The 18,479-nt window shown below is 33.0% G+C and overlaps 1 protein-coding gene across 1 annotated transcript in view; it reads right to left on the minus strand.

The window, feature by feature from the left end:
• Nucleotides 1–18,479, minus strand: part of LOC129228272 (E3 ubiquitin-protein ligase SMURF2-like) — a 170,650-nt gene that overhangs the window by 62,357 nt on the left and 89,814 nt on the right. Inside the window, exon 2 of the mRNA XM_054862941.1 lies at nucleotides 9,647–9,685. Within this exon, the coding sequence (XP_054718916.1) occupies nucleotides 9,647–9,685 (39 nt within the window). The remainder of the gene's footprint in view (nucleotides 1–9,646; nucleotides 9,686–18,479) is intronic.

An 18,479-nucleotide genomic window follows, 5' to 3' on the forward strand; every position in this document is an offset into this window, starting at 1 on the left:
TTAAAAAAAAAAACTACTTATCTTATCGCAAAATTTTTTTTACCTATGATGTTCATAATGTTACTCTATCATATAAAAATAAAACTAAAAAATCGAAAACTTCCCTATTCGTTAATACTTCAACCATCCTTTGCATCGCAATCACAGAGTCAGCATTTACTGCTCCCAAACTAGCCATAGCAGAGTGAAGAGAAATAAGGCACAGAATGAACTTCTTCACAGACATTAAGACTTCATACTTCCATCCAACATGCTTGAACATCCACGTAAAACAATGACCTTCCATCAGTGTCATTTCGCAAAATTTAGAAAGAATTTGGAATAGTTCTCTTTGACACTAGTAAGTGAAATCTGCTGCATCATTATAAATAGTTAATCGAGAAGGAAGTTAGGAAGCATTCATTGGCTATTCGACTATTCACGGAAAATTACATTCTACTTAACTTCAATCACTGAACCATGTTCGGAGCCAAGTACTACATAAACTGCAATCTAATTATACGCTCATCCACTCCCAATGAAGCCATTCAAAAACCACTTTTCGATTTATCCTCTCTCCTCCTCTATAATTTACATTTACAATCATATCTTTTCCTCCTTGTGCTCTTACACTGCTGATGAATATACGCCATTCGAAAAAGAACTGCGAAAAATGAGCATTCAGTTTGATAACTTGATTCAAGTAACAGAAACATTCCCGTACACTGCTTTAGTTGATGGGCCCCGCCCAACTGTTAGTGTCATGGATCACTATTAATACACGGACTTGGAGAAATGGTTGCAACTGGGTGGAATGAATGCAAAGTAGTTCGAATATAACAGAAAAAATCATGTGAAATAAAAAAATAATAAACAAGCGTTTCATTTTGACACATGAAGATGATGATAGAGGTGTCAATTGAAGCACCTAGAAGCAAAGGGACGTTAGTACAAAAACTTAAAAGTTTCGAAATAGTAAGTAGGACTAACAAATAGTAGGTACAACAGTACAAATGGTAGGATTATCATCTGTTATCACTAGTGATGTTCCGGATATCCGTATCCGTATCCGCGGATATCTGAGGAAAAAAGAAAGATCTGTATCCGTATCCGTTACTTTTTTGACGGATCTTAAACGGATCTTTTCTATGCTAAAAAATTTTTTTTTGAATAAAAGGCTCTTAAATTCCGTTTAAATTAGGTTTTATTCCCTATTTAAATTATAAGGTATCATTTCAGAAGCCAACGGCCTGCTGAGACATGGTTTTTATTTTCTTTTTAAATTTTTAGTTTAATATTAGTTTTTGTTATTGATATGGGGTTTCTGTTTTTCTTCATTTTAGTTTTTCTCGGCATCCTTCAAAAAAAAAAAAAAAAAAAAAAGTGGGACAAAAGTCTCGATTTACTGTTTGTAAAGGTTCCCGGCTCTGTTATTCCGTCGGTCGGAGTAATTTGGGTGGAATGGGTCAGCGCTGCATTTATGCTGAAATAAAATGAGAAAAATTATTTCTAGCCTATTCAGTAGCAGCTTTACATTCTTGCTCCTGTATCCTACATCTACCGAGCAAGCTAGAAATAATTTTTCACATTCTATCGAAGCATTAGTGCTGCGCTAACCCGTTCTTTCCAACTCTCCCTCAATTTTAACGGAGATTTCTTCAAAGAGTAAATCATAGTCTTTATTATATTTTTGCCGTAGATGACATTTTTTGAAGAAACAGCGTTATTATAGGTTACGGAATTATAGTAACGGAAATACCTTCCGTAATAAATTTTACACTTGGATAAAACATTTTGAGATCCGTATCCGTATCCGCGGATCTACTTTTTTAACGATCCGGCACATCACTAGTTATCACGCAAGAGATGGCAATAGAAGATAGTAGTCCAGAATGGTTCTGCTATACAGCATGATTTGGAAAACTTTTCAACGAAAACCTTCCTGTGGACCACAGGGACCAACAGTGACCCTTACGCACTCCCCCCCCCCCCCCCTAAGATCACCAAAGGTATCCTACAATTTCATTTTTGACCTTTCAGTGTTAAAACATTTTCACACAGAGAGGCCTAAAACTTCCCCATTTCCTTAATGGAACCGAGATGATTGCATTAAATTGATTTAAGATTGAAAATTTTTTGGAAGAGAAATATGCAATGTCATGGAGAGTGTACATCTGCGCTTTTCAGAGTTCTAAGTCGAAATGTTTCCATAGCGAGCCCCTGAACCTTCTCATTCCCTTAACGTCCACTAAGATAGACTGAAATTGTTTTTTTAAAGCTTTTAATTTCGAAAAAACTTTTCGAGAACCCCTGACCTTTTAACGACTCCAAAGGCTAAAACTAACCTTCCTCTAACGTTACCTTAAATCGTGATTTTAGCCAAACACTTGGAAAATTTCTCCGGGAAAGGAACCTGAACAAAGAGGGGTGGGGGGGGGGGGGCTTATTTTGTAATAAGAATGAGGGTTAAGATAATTTTTATTTTGTCCTTAAAAGAAGTTTTGAGCTTTAAGTTTGATAAATTTGGATGGTTTAATGTACTAGCTCGGTAGTTATATCTCAACAAAAGAGTGGCAAAATAAGGAACCGTCATAGGCGACAGAAACTGTAACTACGCCACTGCCCGTGGTTCAATTTTTGCACGAGTTTTACTCAAAACCAAAGCAAAAAAACCCCTTTTGTTTCTCACTGATTTAATTTTGTTCTGAAATTCCACAACTCCAGAGAAAAGATTTTGTTTAATTAATATAAGATTTAGTAAAACCAAAAGATGAGAAAATGTTGAAAATAATTTACAGGATTTTCTTTTCCAATTGAAGAATCGAAATAACCTTTACTTTCGAACCCCTCCCTAGGTGACCTCAGTTTTATAGATACCGATGCGTAAAAAGGGACCAGAGATCCCGTTGTTTTGCCTCATTGTCCCATTGACAGAATATCCTGACGAAATGTCCCGCTTTTGCGATAACGTTCCGACAAACGAGAAAAATATTATTGAACCACATTTGAATACTTATTGTCAAAACTCATGAAGCCCCCCCTTTTCCCCACAAAAAAAAAAAAAAAGAAAAAACCTTAAATTAGTTGAATGTATAAAAAAATAGACATCGGATTTGGTTTCAGTTTGGCGGGAACATTATTGCAGTGAATAAATGAACATTTTCTTCAGTGAACAACATTTGGTCCTCCGAAAAAGCTGAACTGTCGACGAAAATTGAAAATCCCTTCTTTTAAGACCAACATTAATTTTCCGTATTCGGGCAGCGATTTTTTAGATTTTTGGAGAAGCACAATAATTTGATTCTAAAATTTGTCTCCAATAGCAAATACAACTTCAGCCCTATGCAGGGGTACCAAAAAATGTGTAGTTGTAAGATAGCGTAATTTTAATACTATTGAGATATTTTTCAATACTTCGTTATCGATACTGATTTACTACTCATATGTTAGTTATGCTGTTAATTCCAAATTTAAAAATAAGTGCAATGAGCATAAACTATGACACATTTCAATAATTTAAACGTACATTTGGTGGGAAAAAAAAACTTAAATTGAATTGATTCGAGAGAAAAGATAAAAGTTAGTTAACGCTTAGTTTAGTGCATCTTCCATCAGGCATTCGGACTCGCTACCTGAATGCCAAATGTCGTGGCTGTAAGAACAATGATAACAATACAGCACACATATATTGACATTTATACAAGTAGTGAATTAGATTCATTCATTAACAACTAAAACTTTTTTTAACACGCTTTTATTAGCTTCACCTGTATGTATGTATGTCTGTATCTTGTAACGGAATCTTGCAGCTCAAATTTCGCCCACTTCCTGCGATCGGATTCTTTTGAAATTTGGCACGCGATCTCAGACCGGATGACAATGCAATCTTACTAATATTATATATGCGAAAGTTTGTCTGTATGGATGTATGGATGGATGTTTGTTACTCTTTCACGCAAAAACTACTGAACGGATTTTGATGAAACTTTACAATAATATAGCTTATGCATCAGAATAACACATAGGGTAGTTTTCGTCCCGTTATGGGGGGCAAAACGCCCCTGCCCCCTAAGGGGGGCAATAAAACACAATTTTTGTATAAATTCTCTAATATTGGGATGAAAAAAACGTGCACATATTTACATTATATGTCCATCGAAAGCTCTGATTTTTCTGCTGAAGATGGCACCTGTTCGAAATTTCTAAGTAGAATAAAAAACGAGTTATGAGCTTTTTAGATCCATGTTCGAAGGCTTTCCTCAACTCAATACAGTATTTAGTGTATCATCTCAACTCCCTGTCGATAGCGACAATTGTTGTATTGTTGACTTTCTTTGCTTTTCGTGATTGTTCAAGGCTTTTCTCAAGTCAAATCTTGAAGTAAGATTTTTGCACAAGATTGGCAAATAATACATGATTTGGCTGATGATTTTCCATTTAAACGGAACTTTAATGTAATTAATGGTTTTTATTATTATTTATGCTGATTGAACACTTACTCATTATCCAAACAACCAGCAGATCGCCAAAATTTTTGCAGAAAGATTTCCGTCGCTGATGCATTTGGCAGGTTTTTCAACGTTGCTGTTTTTGAAGCCGAAGACTACGTCATAATGTTTCTAAGCTTTCACCATGTAAACAAAATATCGCCAATCAAAGAATTTTCAAAAGACCTTTTTCACTGTGTTAAATAATCCAGCAACTAAATTAGGCAAATCCATAAACAGCACAAAAACTTCCATTAATTTTCCTTTTTGCACAATTTCAAACAATCACCAAATTGTATTACTTATTTTGGTAACATTTCGGATGAAACTGTTTAGCGCCATTTTATGGTGGCCAAAAATATCTCAGCATCTAGCGACGATATCTCTGTAACGAAAATTAATATCATATCGTTTTACAAAGTAAGGAAAGAATGGGGGAGCATCATCGAAGGTACCCCGAAACGACTTTCGCAAATTCGGTAAAGTCGCACCAAGAGCCACAATGATTGAAATTTCCCGAAATAACTAAAGCAAGTATAAGGGGATTACGAGCGCAGCTACTTTTTTTTAACCACTTCGTACTTCATTAGCCATACAGAGAAGGTTTTAGACTCCATGTTAAAAAAAAGTATCAACAGATTAATCGTTTTAAATATGAGAAGATTAATTTCATGTTTTTTAAATTTGTATATGCTTAAATATAGTGCTTTCGTTTCTAAATCAATATTACTTTGTTCTTTATACTTATTGCTATTTTAGTTTTATGGGTAAGGAAGAAACTCGATTTTTAATCACGTCAAAAAGATGTGTTTTAAATTCTTTCACTTAAAACAGAAAACAAAAGCAAGTAACGATTTTTTCTAATAATTATTACTGACCCAGGCAACGCCGGGTATTTTTGCTAGTATTCTATAATCAAATTAATTAATTAACTCTTTTAGTTGTTAGTTTCCTCCAATTTTAATCAATATTTTGACATAAATCCAACAATGTGAAAACGGAAAAATTTTAAAAAATACATTAAAAAATACTCGCAAAAATTATTTAAAAATGTCTACAAAAACCTTTAATTTTTCTGCATCAGACAAAATTTGTTCAAATGTTCCAAGGTATTTAGAATTCGCAACTCCAACGAACTATAGGGGGCACTGAAGTCACTGTCTAATGGCGGAATTGAAAACTAAAACAAACGCACATGGTAACGAAGAAAATGCTAAAAGTGTTGTGATTTTTGTTCGTACGTATGATTGTTTCGCTTTATTCTTTTTAAATTAATTTTCAAAGTCTTGTTGATATTCTGACCCACGTAGAAAGAAATGAGAATTCAAGAAGCATTACTAAACGTCAAACATTAATGCAAAGTACGTAGTTCGTAGTTCTAAGCAGCCATTTTCACGATGTTGAATTCGATATTTATCAATTCTTGATAAAACTAAATAATAATTGTGGCCTGACAAGAATAACAATTAATGCTATAAAATTCAATATGACATTACAAATTGTTATCGAAAGAAGATGATACTTTTTTGCCTTGCTTGGCTAGCGCTTATTGTTTTCCATTTGTGGCTGAGTTACTTCTCTCGAATTCCCGAATCGGTTAATTTAAAAATTTTCTGCTTCGATTTTTCTAATTTCTGAGTTACGATTTAATTGTGTCATGTTATGCAAATCATCAACAAAATTCTCACGGATATATGGTGGTAGTTTTCTTTTCAGTTGATTGACCATTATTTCTTTTCACTTATCGAATTCTGTAATCTTACTACCATTTTATTCCACTCATGATAAAAATTAAAAATGGTTTAACTAAAAACGCGAAATCTCGCCAAGACTACTTTGCTCGCACAATGCCAAAATTATAACCCTAAACAAATTTGGCGATACCTTTCAGCTGAGAATAAAAGGAATAAAGTAAATTCTTTCTCGGTTATTCATTTTGTTCTACGATAATATATTCAAGAAAATATTTTGCATACTGTCCATTCCAACTAAATACTGCTGTAAAATATGGTAAGTTTAATTAATTTAAGATTAAAAAAACTCCCATATTCTTACAAATTCATACAAAACAATAAAATTTTTTACCTTGTATAACGTTATCCAAGTTTGTTAATCCAGAATTTTCGCTTTCACCAGGAAATAATGAAAACTAACATTATTTTGAGGAGCTCGAGAATACTACTAAGGGACGAATTAATTTCTGTAGCTGAAAGCAAACTAAGACACATCGATTGCGTTAATAAATACTCAGAACAAACTGCCTGTGCTTACATCAACAGACACACATGGAACGCAACGTGGCAAAGTTTTAGTTGCATTCGCAGTTTTATAAATCACCGCAAGGTAGCGTATTCGAGCGCTGGAGTTCCGAATATGAAATATAATTGTTTTTAACTAATTTCATGCCAAAATGTAGGTGAGCCTTCAATTGGAAATTCATTGCTGATCAGACCATTGTTGAACAAAACTTTTATTCAAATGAATCTCAAATTTTCAAAGTAATATAAAAATGATTTCCGCAAACATCATCGATGACTCACAGTAGCTTCCCATCGGGGTGCCCATGTCTTAACTTTAAGATATTACCTCGCACTCGTTTTATAAATAATTTCGTCAATTCTGATGAAAGTAAAAAATATTGCAGTACTAAGACTTTTACGAAAATAAGTAATTGCAATTTTGCCTGATAATTCTCCAACATAAGACTAAAAAATAGAAACATAAAATAATAGTTTAAAAAACTAAAAAAACACGCTTTCGTAGCAAAATGAACTAAAAAGTGAAAAATAATGTTTGGATGATAGTAGTTGACCAATCACTTAATTTTAATGTTAATACAAAAAAGCGTGGGGGGGCTTCTTATCAGTTGTCTCGAATTTCTTCCATTTGTTGTCCAAGCAAAAATGTAAATAGACAGCACCCCACGCTTTTTTGCATTACATTAAAATTAAGTGATTGGTCAACTACTATCATCCAAAGATTATTTTTCACTTTTTAGTTCATTTTGCTACGAAAGCGTGTTTTTTTAGTTTTTTAAACTATTATTTTATTTACTTTTTTTTTTTTTTTTCACGGGTGCCATCTGGAAGTTTCAGCATGCGCACAAACTGCAACATTTATTTGCTCTTTTAAAGGGTGGAAATATTCGATTTAAAAGTTCTAAATTTAAACAGAAATTATGGGCGAAAAGACAACCGTTAGTTAAAGCTGCAAATAGAGAATGTAATAAAAGCACAGATGTACCCATCCCCTAGAAAGCAATGGCGCAACTCCTTTAAATACTGCGGAGTATATCTCCCCAAGAACGAGGCCTTCCACTCCACACAAAAACTTTCCTAAAATTTTCAAAGTTGCGACCCCTCCCTCTCTTTTTATTCGCATTCATGGTGTGGAAAACACTCATATGTACCACTGTTAAAAAGTTTAACATGAGCACAGTGGTGCGAAAACCTCGGAAAAAAAAAAAAAAAAAAACTGTCGGTAAACATAAAAACCTCCCCTAATATTTTAGAAATTTAAGTCAGTTGGTTCGATCGTCCTTTTTTCTTTCTTTTTTTTTTTTTTTCTAAGCGAACGAAAATTGATAAATGAAGCATTTAGAGTATAAAAAAATTTTGAAAAAAAAAAAAAAAAATAGAACCGACTTCAAAATTGCTCTAAAAAGTGAAAAATAATTTTATTCTTTAAACACCATCGATACTACTTTTAAACATAATTTTTGAAGTTGGCGCAAAAACGATAGATAAAATCATTCACAGCCATAACTTAACTACAACTACAACCAGGCCCAGTTTCTTCACTATCACATAAATTATGCATTGATGACAACATATTTGAATAACGATATAAATGTTTCGTTCCTAACTTTGGATGATTTTTTGATAAAAATATGAACGAAGCATGGTTACAATGGATTTTACTTTTTGTTTTTGCGCCAACTTCAAAAATTATGTTTAAAAGTATTATCGATGGTGTTTAAAGAATAAAATTATTTTTCACTTTTTAGAGCAATTTTGAAGTCGGTTCTATTTTTTTTTCAAAATTTTTTTATTTCATTCTTTTTAGTGTAAATGTAGATATTTCAGTAAAAGTAAGAAGTTACCTAGTAAGAAGTGCGGCTCTATATCACTGTATTACTTTAGAAAAGCCTTTATTCAAAATTATCATTACAATTACTATTAATGTTACAGTTATATGGCACCAAACTTTTATAACAATGAGTTTCAAATTGTCGCGTAGATGAAGATAGCGAAGGCAATGTGAAAGCCAAATGAAGCGAATACTCGTAAGTCTCAACTCGAGATCTTTATTCAAAACCACGAATGAACGTTACATCTCCTTATATACAACTTGAAAAAGTGCTGGAACTTACCAGACTTGAAAAGATACAGAAATTAATAGAACATTCGAGAAAATTCGGGAAACATTAGAAACGAATTTTTAGTAAAATTCACTTTGTCCTAGTCGGGATTTGAACCCGGGTCGCTCGTGTGGGGGACGAGAATTCTACCACTGAGCCACCGTTATCCACGGATGAAACGTGCGAACTTCGCTACAATATCATTTTAATCATTTAATAGGGAAATTTACTGTTTTTTGCCCATAACTTTTTATCTAAAGAACAAATATGGTCAAACAAAGTAATGGGACCTAAGTTGAGCCATCCTCTATCCATTAAAAAAAGAATCATCAAAATCGGTTCACTAGGTGAGACGCTATGAGTGGACAAACAAAAAAAAAAACATACATACGGTATGAACTGATAACCGCCTCCTTTTTAAAGTCGGTTAAAAAGTGGATCAAATCCATTTTGACTTAACTTTAGCTCTGAACACCTCATTTATGAACGTAACATTTCGTTGTCAAAATCTATGTTCAGACTTCAGAGCAACAGTGGATCAAGTCGAAATAGACTTGATCCACTTGAGCTTTGAATGCCTCAACTAAATTAATAACGATAATTCGGTAATATGAATAAAACCTGAACAATCAAAAGTGTTTAAAAATTCTCGTAAAGAAATAGTTAACAAAACACTACTTACTTAATAACACCAGAGTAAACAAAAAAAAACATTTTTAAACAACAGTTAACAACTTTAACAGCACATCATTTTGCAATTTCAAACTTACAAAAAAAAATCTTTAAACAATAAATAAATAGTTAACAAAATCTTACTTACTAAACAAATCTTTTTTTGCAAGGTTCTTCGCACATAAAACTGAAAAGAAAAAGAAAAATTTAAGTCAGATAAACAGAATTGGTTGTTATTTAAAGTCATCAGTATAATTCTAAATTTTCATAAGTAATTAAATATTCGCATTGAATATTATTACACGGAACTTTCATTTTAGCACTTTCTCCTTAGCGCAAACTACGCTAAGAAAAAATTGTGGACGGCATTTTTACTTCCTTGTAAGAAGCAAAGGACAAATAGTATACTCTAATGGTACAGTATACAAGCTCTAATTTTGGTTCAAATTTCTATTTCACTCACGCTTTAACCTATGTTGCTAGTCCGCGCGTACATGTGCATGCGTAAAGCTTGACTACGGAGAGATAGCGAATGACCTTGAAGCGGAAACATCATTTGTATTATTTGTAACAGGTAGAAAGCGCCGAGTAATAGGAGGCACGTTTTTCGCTGCGCATTTCTCGTTTTGGTTGCAATCCGATGTAACATTGAAAATTCGCGAACACTTAACGGTTAAAAGCCAAGTTTTGCTTAATGCCAATTTAGAGATGGATCGCCAAGTTGGCGACAAAAATGAGATGCCGAATCCAGTAACATTTTTGTGATACAGCACTACAGTGAATTCGGCGAGAACTGATAGTGGAAGTAAACAAAGCAACGTGACACTTGGAGACAACGCTGTTGATTGGCGATAGGAGAGTGCGAAAAGCGCCAAACAGATAAGCGAAATGTTCCTGAGAAGATCACCAATCCAATGGGTAATTCATGATAGTGGCGTACGTTGGCGTTAAATAACAACCCTCTTTGTTTACTTCCTCTATCAATTCGCAACTCCAGAGCTCGAATACGCTATCTTGTGGTGATTAATAATACTAAAGAAAAAAGTAAAATATCCCATTCCACGTGTTTTCTTTGGGGTAAATTACAGGCTTCAGACAGTTTGTGGTGTAATGTAATTTCAGAAGAATAGAAAAGAAAGCTTCCCACAAACACGATGAAAAATTACTGTCATTCACTAAGCGTCAAAGCAAGTTATAAGTTACGGCGTGTGTTTGTTTTACCCTTTTCATCCGCCATTAGACAGTGGCTGCAGCGTCCCCTATAGTTTATTGGAGTTGCGAATTCTCCCTCTCGAATACCCGTAGAGAAAATTCCGGGTTATCGGGAAAGCGTGTGCTACAGGTTTCTCTTGCGGGTTTTATTGTCCTTCCAGAATGTGGTCGAGTTTTCTAGATTCGGTCGGGTTACCGAATGCCGAGTTTTCAAGACTAATGCATAATAGATATTTACCCAAACATCGGTGGAACAGAAGTTAAAATTGTTTACTACTAAGTTAATGTGCTATTCAACAACTAATTGTATCAGGAAAGCTCAATGGTCTTCCTGCCTTGTATTTGGCGACAAGCTTTGACCCCCCCCCCCTTCTCCTTTTAGTATGCAAATTCTCGAAAACAGACAAGAAAGAATTCTGTAAAAGCTGTTTCTCTGACAGCACAGTGTCAGTTCAGGGAAAACAGCCTTCCTTGACAATGTATATACGGGTAATTCTTCAAAAAGTAACTTTTCTATCACACGCCTTTGACAGAAAAAACGTTAAGGAACAATTCCTTTAACAATAATTTTTAATTTCACCAAAAATATATTTAAACCTGGCAACAATTTTTTAATCACAATTTTTATTTTAGTATATTTTTTGCTCACAACATGTGAATTCTCACCTCCGTGGCAAGTCACACATCTTGTATGACTGTTTATGTTGCTTAATAACTTGTTTAATTAAAAGTATATACTTATTTATTTATTATTCTTTTCACAAGTGTCTCAAATACTAATTGTTTAAGTACATTTATTTTTTAATATTGTGTTTTAGTTCGTTTTAGTAGGACAAGGAGTCATGTCACACAATGAATTCTCACCTCCGTTACCTAAACACAAAATGCCACTCCTCATTAACACGTGGCAGTAATGACATCAAATTTTATTTTCCATTATAGAAGGGAGCCTTGTTTATTTTCAGCCCTAGTTGAAGTTGTGAGATTTTTTGTCGAAAAACAAGAAGATTGATTTTGCTTTAAAAACTCAGTGTTGTTATTCTGACTTCTCACCTCCGTGAACTTGAATTTCAGGGACGTCAATTAATGTAAAAAAAGAAGTGAACATGTTTTCATATGCTCAACATGTGCAGATTGTAGCAACGAAGAAAAAATATTATTCCCTGAAAAATGTATCTATAACGCCTATATTAACGGAAAAATCCTCACCTCCGTGACACACCTTATCAATGTTATTATTTCTGAGGTGAAAATAAATGGTGGAGGGGAAATACATCAATAATAGGAATTCTACCAAAATTATAAATTGAAAGAATATCCTCAAATTTACTAAATATTTTTTAACATACATTTGAAACTACTAATTAAGACGTACTTTTATTAAGAGAGCTTAATATTATATTCCCACTAATCATTGAAATAGCTGATTGTTTGCACAATTAACAAAATTACTACTTTGATATTAAATTGGCCTCGATTTTTAAACATTAAAAGTTTTTTCTTTTTTTTTTATTGCCGTGAAAAAGCCTTTTTTTTAATTATTATTCTTTTTTATTTATGAGTAAAATAATTGGAACTTAGCTGGGCTATTGCTTATGGTTACTTCTAGTACATAGCACTTTCATGCAAGAAAAAGAAAGAAAGAAAGAAAACAAAAGGTTTCGAAATAGAAAAATATTTGCGTTCAAAAGTTGCGTTTTCTTGAGAATGACCCATACATAAAAGGCTACTTCTGTAAGTAAGTACGTCCGGTGTTCGGGGTAAGCTTCTAAACTACTGGACGACTTTAACTATTTTTTCACCATAGATAGCTACATTATCAGGAAGAAATATAGGCTATAATTTATTTCTAAAAAACTTAGTTTAAAAAAGTTGTTATGGAAAACAGTAAATTTCATGTAATTTCCCCATTAAATGATTAAATATAAAACCCATTGTTACAAAAATTCGGTGCCAAACAACAGAAATATTAATAGTAATCACAATGAAAATTTTGAATCAAGGCTTCTCTGGAGCAAGAATGAAATTTGTTCACTACTAGCTGGGTACCCGGTGCTACCCGGGCATTTAATTCAATAAAAAGTGATTTTTTTTTTTTTTTGCAAACGTTACTTTTTGCACACTACGGGGAACATATGTTTTTTTTTTTTTTTTAATCTTTGTTTTTGTTGAGGAATGGGTGGTTAGGTTAAAATAAATTGAGATAGATTAGAAAATTTTGAGATAGGTCGTATAAGTAGATAGAAGCCGCCGCAGGCGGCATTCTTAGCTTGAAAAGGTAAATGACAAGCCAAACAGCCGCCGTAGCAAGCTGCTTGCATAGAAAGCTCTTAAAATGGCGAACCAGCTGGTCGCCGCTGGTGGCTAGTTAAAAATAAAATAATGAATAGTTATTATTTGCACAGCGATCTTGGCGACAAAAATGAGCTGCCGGAGTCGAAGTCAGTTTGAAGATATTTAGCGAGGTTATCGTAAAAGTCTTTTTGCACCACCGGTTCACGTCAGATGCCTAAAAAAAAAAAAAAATCTGTAAAAGTTGTTTCGCTGACAGTACAGTGCTACGGCAGGGAAAACAGCCTTCCATGCAGGGTTTCTGCTTTTGTTTTTCATCAAAATGTATGATTTTTTTTATTTAAATCGGAATTTCTTTTTTTTTTTTAGATCTTACAAAATTTGTAAATAAAAAACTTTACATTTAACTATTTCATACAATAAACAGTAGTACCACTATTTCCTACAATTATAATTTTCATACTTTTTAGAAGAAAAATTCTTACAATTTGGCAGTTTTCTATGTTTATCAGCTTAGAGTTAACAAAAGTTCTGAAAAGGATTTCATAGGGGTGAAGAAAGCAATTGTTAAAACTTGATAATAAAGCAATCTGAACTAATGAATCCATTCTGCCTACTCTTAAAATTAGGATAAGTTCTCTAAATATTCAATAATGTTTTAAGATCTATAAATACATCATAATATTACATAGGGTGTGCTTTTGTTTCATGTTTTATTTAAAGATAAGATTTCCATCATCATGTATGTTTTAAGTGTTAAATAAAATGTTGAACAACTACTTTTAACTATATTAGACATGGTGTATAAAAAAAAAACCTTCAAATTTATATTTTGTTCTGAACTATAATTTTGGGGTAAAAGCAATATTACAACCGTCTGAAAATCTGTTATACACACAGAAAAAGGGATGTATGTAGTTTTGCCAGTTGAAGTTAAAGATTGTATAATGCAGTGTAGTTACATTTAAAGGCAATAAATTCTAAAAAGGCGAAATTTATTTATAAAAATAAAATCAACTGATTTTAATCAAAGATTTTGTTAAAAAAATCATTTGATTCAAATCAACTGATTAAAATTAATGTTTTCTTTTCTTTAATCACTTGAATATATGAACCCTGCTTCCTTGGCAACTAAAAAGAAAATAATTAAATGACACCTACCTCCCAAGCTTGGTTATTCACTAATCCAGACTGATGAGTTCTAATAAGAACGAAACTGCAGTCTTTGGATGTGATAACCGGTCTGTCTTGTATATTGCACGTAATGAATCGTTATTATTTGCACAACGATCTTGGCGACAAAAATTTATCAAATATTCTATATGATGCGATACTGCTTAAAAATAAAACATACCATGAATGATTCGATTCTTCAATTACATTTTACACTATTCATTCTTTGTAAAACAAGTAAAAAACAGTTTGTCCTAATACGTTTTTTACCTACCAGAAGCAAATTAATTATGATCTCTTTTAAACCACTTGACCGCGCGATTATCAACTTAGAAAATATTACGTAAGAATGGGTTTGACCTCTCCCTCCCCCAAAGAAAGGGTATGTAGAGATTTTTGTAACCCCCCCTCCCCCCTCGGGACCCTTACGTAATTAATGAATGGCCCCTTAAGAAGGTAATCCTACAATTGAATACTTTAACCTTGAGGAAAAAGATGCACAAATATGTGGCACTGTATAATCGCACCTCGTTAATTTTACTTTTTTAAAACAAGCAATTGGCGGGAAATTCTTAGGGAATCAAAGTGCTTCATTTTGCAAGGAAAAAAATTTTTTTTTCTTCATTTGATCAATTTTCCCTCAATTTTTGTTATTTTTTCAAAATTACCTGATATTTCCCCAAGTGATAAAGTTTCCTGACTTTTCCCTGATCTCCCTGATTTGTCGCCACTCTGAATATGTAATTTTTTAAATGATTAATAGAAAAAATCAATTTTTTCAAGAAAACTATAAATTTTAGGCCTCCTGGTGGACATCTAAATACTTTTTAATTTAGATAAATATTTTTGTGATGCGTGTGGGACTATAGGTGTAAGGTTTTATTAACATGGAATTCCGAACTTCAAAAAAAAAAAAAAAAAAAATCTAAAAAAGTGTTTATTTCAATTCGGAATAGTACAGTGCTTTGGTACACACTTTCAGACGCAAGTCGGAAAGGGTTGCGGTTGTTCAAATTATGTAAAACTTTTCTTGCAATCGTTTTGACATAAAAGAAAAATTTAAGAGGGTGTGAGACTTGAAAAATCGAATTTCATTTCTTTTTTGGGGGGGGAGGGGGGGCACCCTAATACTCAATTGGCAGCCCACAGGCTGCATGCAGCCGTATAAGAGTCAGAAAGTGGCCAGAAAAGACCGAACAAAAATGATAAGTCGTGATAAAACCCATTTTTGTGTACGAAAGCCTAAAAAGCAACTTTTCTTTTATATTTCTTGCAAGCAACCGCAGTTTAACATTAACTTGAAAAGTTTATGAAATCCTTTACACTATCAAAGTAACGCATATGAATGTTTATTTTGGAGAACGTGTGAAGTAGATGTCACGTGTTATGTTTATCAAGAGGAAAAATAGTAGAGCACTGCTGATATAGATTACATTCTAGACCAGCGGTTCCCAATCATTTCCCCCTTGCGAACCCCTTTCTTTATCAAACTCCATTCCGAAAGTAGTTGGCAAGCCCCTTTGGTAGTAATAAGTAACAAGCAAAAAAAAAAAAAAAAACCGCGCGCACACAACTGCACATAGACAATAAAATTTTGTGAGATTTCTTTTAGTTAGATGCTGCTGTATAGTTTATAACAAAAACGAAAACATAATTACAAAATATAGAATTACAAATATTACTACGAACTAAAATGATTGCTAAAAAATAAATGCAAAACAAATTCACCAAAAAATAAACACAGTGATTATTCTGTGTTGAGCTCCAATCAACTTTGAAAAAAATATGAAAATGGGATATTTGTGGGACAAAGAGGTTCAAAGTTTGGCTGAAATTTCTCTGATCCTAATGTACATTTATCTCTATCATCACTAAATCAGAAGTCAATTTTAAAGAATGATCTTTAAAATACCTTTCAGAGAACTCTCAGATTAACTAAATGAACTTTTTTTCTTACAGTAAAATGAGAAAGATCTATGTTTAAGTCTTCTTGAAAAGGACTACGAGCCTAGCTGTTTGATAAAGATTTACTGCTTACATTAATCGTTTGATTGCTGAAGAATTGTCTTGTAATTATGCTGTAAGTGCGGCGTAAACTGCGTATATTGAAAAATAATAGAAGCGTCTATTTTTAATATACGCATTTACTCTACTTTTTACACAAAAGGTAATTTTTAACAAAACAAGTATTGTTAAGCTCACTCACTACAAGAGAAATTTTCTACACAAATTTCATAAATTCCTTATTTACATACAGCGCGAAAAATTCGTTGGTTTTTTAAAAATTTTCTATAGAAATAAATTTTTCATACTAAAAGCACTAAACCGGGACTTTGCATTGAGACTAAATTATTTCAATATAAAATGTGTCAGGAAGTATGCAAATATTTTCAAGCTAAGAGTATCGAATGTGCGAGAGACAAATGAATAAAAAATGAGCAAAATTTGCATGAATCCGCTTGAGCACTAAACTTCATCAGAAACAGGTATGTTGAAACTCCGCCATTACAATATTGTTACGGATCCGGTGCGACTTCCAACTTTTTTTGAAAGGACGACACAGTTCTTGAGAAAGACACAGGTGATTTATTTACACTATGTACAGAAAAGATCGTTAACAACTGCTAAATTAATCATCAGCAATTGAGCAAATATCAATGAACACTGTAAACTCAACGGTTACACACGTATTTACATCCAAATACAAAAAACAACACAGCGAAATGCCTCGCAATAAACAGAGCTAATACACTCTCAGTACAAATTCTCAATCGAGACTTTTTATCATGCGTAACGGCTATTTATTGACATCGAAAGAGACCTCTCAACTATTCCAGAAAATGCTACACCGTTCTACACTTTCTTATTTCTTTCCATTCGCAAATTTTATCATTCAGAAATGAGGGGACCGTATACTTCAGTCGAATGTACGGGGGCTGTATATTCATTACAGGTTACGTTGCTACAATAATTTTAGATGCAAGATAATTTAGTAAACGCCAAATTTAGCTAGCTTACGATAAATTAATCACAAAAATAATTACTATTTACAGAATTTGTAACAATATTTTTTTCGCAAACCCCCCAGGTGTTCGCGAACCACCGAGTGGAAACCGCTGTTCTGGACACAGCTTTCAAAAAAAAAAAAAAAAAAAAAAAAAAGTTACTAATACGGCCAAGCATTTTCCCAAGCGAAGTTACGTTTTCGATTCTTCGCATAAAAAGGAGGTAAATATTAGGAGGATGATTAGGAGATAAATTATCTTCAAAAATATATATGTTAACAAAATTAAAAACGTAAATGATCAGTAAGAACTTAAATAAAATGTAAATCATGGTTTAAATTCACATTTGTATGAATATTGCTAAAATACATAAAGGTGTATTTAAACGTAGGATAGAGTGAAAATACAGCAAAACAAAAATAAACCACTGAAAAGTTTTTTGATACAAACATTCATTTATTTATTCACTTTTCAACACCCACATTTCTTTTGCTACAATTAATTAAATGTCAGACGCATGAGTTTTTATATATTTTTTTATTCCCCCATTTTAAAAGGATCTTGTTATATAAGGTCATATTTCAGAAAAGTTTAACAGTTTTTTTTTTTTCTTTTTGTTATAGTTATTAAGTAAATATTTTATTCCTACACTAAACATGGCGTAACATTACAGGAGTCGTCCCGAATACGACATTCGGCAGAAAAGAAGATAGCTGTATTTACAAAATAACAACATTTTTATCAATTAATAGATTGTTAGGCATATCTTTCCTTATGGTCCGAAATGTTCATTTTTATGCTCCACGAAACCGGAAAAAGCTAGACACTCTGCGTTTAAAGCAAGCTAACTAACTAAACACCAGAGATAAAAGGGTTATTGAAGTTGCCGAGGACATGCCCGATTCCGCATTTTTTCATTTTACGATAATACGCAGCATTCACTAAGCGGAACAAAGAGCAGATTTTCTGTCTGCAAGCTACACTGTAAAGGCATCATTAATGTGCAAGCGATTAATTCAAAGCAATTAATGAGAAATTCAAGGGAAAGTACAAGAATTGAAGGGAAATAACATAGTGAACAGGAAATGAAAATCTGCTACGTTGCGCCATAAAATGTTAAACGACCAGTGATATGTATGCAGACATATTTACATCATTGAATGAATTTTTTGCTGCACATTTTGACGATTCTGTTTTCAAATAAATAAGACGTAACTACTAAAGAAAACGCGTTACACAAATTCGAATCATTGGAAACAACGTTTGTTTTGCAAAGTGAACCAGTAGGAAACTTCTAAA

Source organism: Uloborus diversus, chromosome 8 (assembly GCF_026930045.1).
Source record: "Uloborus diversus isolate 005 chromosome 8, Udiv.v.3.1, whole genome shotgun sequence".
In the NCBI taxonomy this organism is placed as follows: Eukaryota; Metazoa; Arthropoda; class Arachnida; order Araneae; family Uloboridae; genus Uloborus; species Uloborus diversus.